Source organism: Oxyura jamaicensis, chromosome 2 (assembly GCF_011077185.1).
Source record: "Oxyura jamaicensis isolate SHBP4307 breed ruddy duck chromosome 2, BPBGC_Ojam_1.0, whole genome shotgun sequence".
Lineage (NCBI taxonomy): Eukaryota > Metazoa > Chordata > Aves > Anseriformes > Anatidae > Oxyura > Oxyura jamaicensis.
The window spans coordinates 122,931,195-122,938,313 of NC_048894.1; the positions used below are offsets into that span (position 1 = coordinate 122,931,195).

The following is a 7,119-nucleotide window of genomic DNA, read 5'->3' on the forward strand; positions in this document are numbered from 1 at the left end:
ATGAAATTAACAAAATGATATTTTTTTGAAATAGTTGTTCTCGTCACTATTTTGTTTTCCTTTTCTGTCAAGTATCATTTAAGAACATGAGGAGGTCTTCAGAAAAGTGGCTATAAATGTAGAATGTTATTATTAGAAACTACTGGTCCTGTACAACGAGAAACTGAAGTGATACAGATTTTGTAACTCAATAAATAATATCCAGTGAATAATATTTAATATTTACTTTAACAATAACAAACTATATGAAAAGTACAGTGTTTTACAGAACAGATACATTAGACAGTATTGGTACATTTCAATTTTTCTTGCCTAAATATAGAAGATGTTTAAGTGAAAAATGTGCAATGAACAAGCCAACTCTTAGAGCTCATTTACTTGAATGTGTGAACCCCCTAAAAGACAAGATAAATGAATCTTGACATCTTGAACACGCAAGTAATATTACTGGGGTAACACTTAAAAGACAATTGTTTTAAACCCAGCCACACGCAACACAAATATATGGATTGATACAAGCAGTACTTAATTTATGTAGCTACATTTAATCTACAGTGCAGTCTGTGTTTGCCGTATGTGTGTAAATATTTTTCTTCACATTTTTACTTAAAGTGAACATGCACCTACATTTTCAAAGTATAACTACATACACTTATGACTATCTGAGGGACAAAGCCCTGTCCTGACTGCTGTCTGTGGGATTTTTGCCATTGGCTTCATGTGGTGAAGAAAGTGCATGCAGTATTTTTGTTGCTATTTCTAGACTTATTGGCTGTTTTCTCTTCAGAGCTTGTATTGCACTATACTTAGCCACTATCGCATTTCCTGTTCTCCTCCCTTTTTCCGTAGTGTACCTGTTAACTTCCTGTGCTGGAGCAGATGAGAGTACCTGTTGTTAGCACTGCTGCCTCTGTTTCTGCGCTGTATGTTGGTGCTGCCAGCTACTGCCTTCTCCTGTTCCCCCAGTTCAGATACCAGCAACATCCTCTATGACAGAGACCAGCGATAAGCCACATCAAGTTACTGATGTATTGATGACATTTAAAATCGAGTCCTTCCGACCCACAAACAGTACTTCAGGAGTTACAGCCTGCAGATGTGATTTTTTAACTTAAATATATATATGGTGTAATAAATAACTTTAAAAAAAAAATGAAAAAGGAGATTAGTTTTGTGAATTTGTCGATGTTTCTCCTTGGTTTGCACTTTCTCCTTGTGCTGAGTGATTCAAAAACTGTCCCGTAGCTCCGATGTACAACCTGGAACGCATTGGCCATTTCTGCAAGACAAGAGACAAGCACCGTGCTGAAATACTTATGAACCTGGCGGTCTGAATGCAATTCTGAGCAACAAAAGCAAAGCTTTAAACGCTGATGGAATCATGATACCAGAAGATAATCTGTTGATATTCACAGAAACAGTTTGCCTATTTCCAAACAGGATGCATTTTTTCCACTTACTAGAAAATGTTACTAGGACCTGAGCAACGGAATTGCAGCTTTGGTACTTTCCGTGGGAGTAAGCTGTGAGGTACAGTTCCTGAAATCCTCGCGAAGCAACAAACAGTTGTAAGTCAAGCTGGTGAGGCATGGCACCAGAATTTGAATGGTAGCTGCTCTGCTAGTGAGACAAACCAAAGCTCCCCCATTGGTGGTGGCAGGGACACCGCTGGGGTGGCCCAGCGCTTGCACCGCTTGCTGCCCCTGTGTGCAAACACCGGCTCGTACCAGCCTGCCCACACAATACAGGCAAGGCTTATTCTGGCAGCTCACACTTCTTAGCAGCCCTGGAAGTCACCGTGCAGTCGGCGTTACTTCAGGTGTGTGCCTTTCTGCTGGATGGAAGAGCTCAGCTCGAGCTCGGTACGCTGCGTTGACTTAGAGCTGGATGTTTGAAAAGGTAACGGGTCACACACGTGATGCAAAAATACCTGAAACAGACAGCCTGCTCCTCCAAGTAATACAACTTTTTTTTTTAAAAAAAGACATTTTTGGGAAATGGCTGACACCTTTCCTCTGAGTAGCAAAGAGGGACATGTCAAATCATTAGTACTGCAGTTAAATCTCAGGCCTCCTATTTAAAGGCACAAAGAAGCAGAACATTCTCACATTGTGAAGACCCTAAGATCCCATTTGGTATTTTTATTTCAAGCTTTGCTTTATGAATTCATCACTAATAAGGCATCTGAGACTTCACCTGGCTTAACGTCATTAAACACGTTTCCTGTTCAGTGCACACACAACTGTACCTGCATATTTTAGTTAACACATTATTTGTATTTACTCTGCTTGATATCCACGTGTGCTCACAGTCCTCATCCGCACCGGCACTCTCACATCCTGCACTGTGTTTTTTTTGAAGCACGTGCTGTGATTTATCTGTGACACCTTCATTCCAGCTCCAGCTAAAAATCAACTTACCACCCAGAATTTTATTCGGTTTGGTCAGACTGATAGGATCCTTAACAAAACTAACTACAGGTAAATGACACATAAATAGGAGCATCAGAAGCAATTGCTAAATGAACCGACTGTTGCTGTATTCCAGTAGCCTGGGAAATGCACAGCTGGATAATGTAACTGCTTTAATAACTATTTTTAGTGCCAGCAGTAGTCGGCAGCTGTTGAAAAGAGCCGTGAGAGACCTGTGTCCCCTTACCCTGGCCAAGAGAACTGAAGCTAGTGAGGACTTGTTTTGAAATACATCACCATGTTTATTTTTTTCTTAAATTATTGCCGCCTTCTGATTTATGTAAAGGCTTTGCTTCCCTAATGAGGCTGCTAATCATGTGAATTGCCTAGGAAGCCTGCATTCACGTCGCGCTTCTTACAGCGACCGACGCTGCCAACAAGGAGCTCTCTGTGAATTAGGCACTTTATAGGAATTAGAAGTTACTTCACAAATTAATCTTCATTAAATCATTCTGAATTCATTAGCCTCTTAAAAAAAGACACCAGCAGTTCTCTAACTCACTCCCTGAGATCAGAGCCAAGGAAAACACCTCACGGTATTTCAGAGCCGCATCGGTCACTGCGCAATGGGTTTGGAAACAGTTTCCATCCCCAGGTACTCTTTAACAGCAGATCCCCTTTCATGTCCTCTCTGCATCTCCAGGACTTTTTTTGGTTTTGATGGGGCAAGGGAAATAGTGGCACATGCTAGATGAACTAAATGTATCAGAAATTGCCTTCACAGAAGGAATTAACTCATGGCCAGTAATTAATGTCATATTTTGTATCTCAGCAGGAGATGTAACGCAGGCCTGCAGATGCTGCCATGGCTGGGGAACATCTCACCACCTCGGTGGTCCTACGGTGGCTTCCGATGTGTTTGGTAAGAGTGTCCCAGGCCTCCACGTAGACACTACGCAGATACTGGCTCTCCTCCGCTGCTGCCCCCTCCTTCACCTCCGAGGGATCGTGTCCCACCACGTCTGGGCTTTGGCTATATTTGACATTTTTGTGCAAAGTCCCTGAAGCTGTAAGAGAAAGGCTGCTAGGTATTTCCACCAGGCACCTAGGTACGCGGTCCTACCACTCGGGCGTACTCAGCTAAGGCAGTCTTTTTTGCATGTGAATTCTAGCAAAGTAAAGCAGCTTGAAATCTTTAGTTTCATCTAAATATTTTAACACCGATTAACCTCCCCACTGAGGGAGGGCTGCTCCTCAGCCATCCTACCTTGACCGGGTGCAGGTATCCGTCCCCTCGCAGGGCCCCCAGGCCCTCTCCCGGCGCCTCCTCCTCATCCTGCAGGCTGCGTGTGAGGTGCGCGATGTAGGTGGTGGCCAGGAGGAGCACGTCCAGCTTGGAGAGCTTGGTGTCGGGCGGCACGGAGGGCAGCGTCTTCTGCAGCTCCAGGAAGGCCTGGCGCAGGGTCTGCACCCGGCTGCGCTCCCGTGCCGCGTTGGCAGCCGCGGGTCGCCCGGGGGCTGTCCCGGCTCGCTGCCCCGCGGAAGGTGGCAGGGCCTCGGGCTCCGAGCTGGGGCTGGAGGTCTCCTTGCTGCTCTCAGCTGGGTGCCTACAGTCCATGGGCAGCTTCCCCGGCAGGAGGATCCTGTAAGCAACAAGAGTGTCCATAAAGCCAGCGTGCTGCCGGCCGTGGACTCCCCTCAGTGCTCTGCGTCTCGGCAGAAGCATGGCCCAGGCACGGCTCCTCACCATCCCTGGCCTCAGCCCCATGCAGCTGCCACCAGTGCTCCTGCTGGGCACGGGGCACCCTTCTTTAACCTCATCTTTGCAAACAGACACGGGCTGTGTGCATGCACAACAAAATAATTAGCTAAACACAGCTCTCTCTCTGCCCGGAGGAGAAAAAGCACGGAGTGGCATTAAGTTGACCTCACCGTGCCGAAGTGAATGCCTTCCAGAAATAACAATCATCCGAAACCCGAGTGCTGCCAGCTCTAGGAGGACTGAGGGTGCCTACGGACAGGTGTATGAACGGCTTTTTGGCTCACTGTTCATCAAGCAGTCCATTTGATGCCACACACCGGCACAGAATCAGACTTAAACCCTTAAACATAAGCCCATAACCCTTAACACAAGCCCTTAAAAAAGTTTAAGCAGTATTACACCAAGCGCTTTCTGTCAGCCACTCATACTGCACAGAGATCGCACGGCTTGTCTGAGAAAAAACAGCGCTGCCACAGTGGTTCCCATTTACAACCAAGTAAAATTAGGCTGTGATTTATTTATTTTTTCTATCGCTTGTATAATTTTATAGTGTGAGACTGTATTTTCTGTCGATGGTCTAACAGGTGATCGGGGTTCCGTTAACTGCAGAAAGAAAAATGCTATTTGCAGATGCAGTGGGGAATGGAGCCACAGAACACGGCACCTGTGTTTTAGAGGGGTGAAATTTGGCCCATGAGTCTAAGGGATCGGGAACGGCGTTCACCTGTCCTCGCACACCTAACATTACTCAAGATTTTCTGCGCTTGTCAAACCTGAAGCCTTGCAAACTGTATTTTGGCCACTGGGGGGCAAAAGAATCCTTTGAAAACAATGGCAGAAAACCGCATTTGAGCAAAGCTGGAAATAACTGCCGAGAAGTCTTTCCCAACTTCCAAAAGAGACCGCCAGCTCTACCTGCAATAAAACCCAAGTTCCTTAAGGAGTTCATTCAGTTCCCCTGTGATATGCGATTCCATCATTCCTCCCCAAAGTGCAGTGCTCCGGAGCTGGAATAATACCTGAGGCAGTTGTTCTGATTCAAGCAAGCCTTCCGAATTCCTCAGGCAGCGCCTGGCTTTCCCGTGCTGGAGAGCTGCTGTTTCTGTGGTGCTCTGGGTAGGCAAAAGGGACAAGAACAAGTTATTAAAGCAGTCAAAGACACTTAATAAATAAATAAATTTGATAGACATGAATGTCTGAAGATCTAAATTTACAAAAGTTAGACCTTGACTTTGCAAAGTGTTTCAAGAAAGACAAGGAACCCAGACAAACAAGGAACTCAGAGGAAGACCGTGGTAATTATTGTCTATATAAAATAAAACTCATGTAAGTCTACATGAGCTTGTCTTGCACAAGAGCAAAAAAACCCAGTCCTTACATTGCCTATTTCCTTTAATTTATAATTAAAAGAAGGTGATAACATATTCTTTCTTGGTATTTTTCCCTCTCAGTTACAGGTGGTTCTGCGCACATTTTAGTGGCAAAAAACATCATCTCGTTTGCTGCTGCCAATATAGTCATGAACAAAAGCAGGAGACTGTGTTGCTGCTAGGTTCATCAACAAGGTTTCTTGTTCACCATCCCACTGAATCCCCCTGAAGCAAGAAGTTTTCTCCGATTACTGGAAAAGTCCGAGTTGCACAAGGACATGGACACACTGGGTTAGCAATACCGGTTCATCTACCAAAATGCAGGCTTAAGGCAGGTTTGCATGCAATTTTGATTCCACCGTGTTGGTGTATAACCAAATTCAGAGCTATATTGTACGTGACATGCAGAATATAGAAAAGCATGTACCTAAAAACCGCATCTCCTCGCGCGTCCCTCTGACGCTGGGGCTTTCCTTGCAGCAGCTTCACATCTACACGGGATGGAGCCCCGGGCCTGAGGAGAAAGAAGCAAAAACTCAGCTGTGGACACGGGAGGTGTCCCTCAGGTAGCAGCAGCAACACCCAAGGGCCCGGGAACACCCGAGGGGACTCACAGCCGTGCTTCTGCTCCGCGGTGCGGGACCCGCGCTCCCCCTCAGCCGAAACCTTGCGGGGCCAGGTTCCGGGGCTGACAACTGAGGCAAATAAAAACCCTCCGGGCAGTGACAAGTCCCCACCTCACTCCCTTTCGGATTTTGTGAGGGGAGGTTTGCCTTTTAAGGCACCTCACCCCCCCCCCCCCCCCCCCGAGCTCCACCGGGCCCCGGGCAGCGACCGCCCCCCGCCGGGCGGGGCTCGCCCCTCACGGGCCGCCCGGGGCCGGCGCCGGCCTCGCCTCACGCCCGGGCCGAGGTGGAGCCCTGGGGGCCGTGGGCCCGCAGATTCGGGTGATTTTTTGCTTTGCCTCAACCCTTTTACAGCCCTGCTGCAGCTGTTTCTTCTTCTCTGGCAGAGAAGCGAGGCAGTGCCGCCGTACCTCCGCGCTGTATTTCACTTCTGAGGCTCGCAGCAGAGCCGTATTTCACGTGTGATTTAGGTGCGAAACGGAGACACTGCCTTGTTTTTCCAGGTACACTTTGCTCCCTTCACATAAATCACTCTCTGGTGTTACACCTGCAGTTCGGCATGAGCATGCCTGGTCTTTCTCTCCAATTTGTTCGTCACCCCTTCCCATTTCTGGGATAAGGATTTAAAAAGTTTGTCTGCTGAAAAGGCGAAGCCTGACTATGATAACTACAGACTACAGGATCCTGCAGTTATGTCAGATGTGTCCTAGGACAGTGTAGCAAAGTACTTCTAACTGTATTTTCTGAATTACTACTGATAGTGGCTTTTTGATACTGGAATACTAACACCCATCCGTGCCTCTCAGGTGTTGCCAGAAAGATTTTAAAACTGACAAGACAGGACAAAAATTTTCAATTTCATCTCTCCTTCTAAATTCACAGACCAATGTAGTTTAACCTCCAAAAACGTTGTCTTGATCAAAATTCCCTTTTAAATGGCATTTTTTCTG

General features: G+C 46.6%; 1 protein-coding gene across 1 annotated transcript; it reads right to left on the bottom strand.

Moving 5' to 3' along the window:
- Positions 1-1,156: 1,156 nt before the first annotated feature.
- On the bottom strand, positions 1,157-6,484 carry TCF24 (transcription factor 24). The gene is made up of 5 exons (XM_035317809.1): positions 6,210-6,484; positions 5,971-6,057; positions 5,193-5,285; positions 3,679-4,054; positions 1,157-1,279 (listed from the first exon to the last, which is right to left on the bottom strand). The coding sequence occupies exons 4-5, from the start codon at positions 4,027-4,029 to the stop codon at positions 1,166-1,168; spliced, it is 465 nt and encodes a 154-aa protein (XP_035173700.1). The 5' UTR covers positions 4,030-4,054; positions 5,193-5,285; positions 5,971-6,057; positions 6,210-6,484; the 3' UTR covers positions 1,157-1,165.
- Positions 6,485-7,119: the final 635 nt, after the last annotated feature.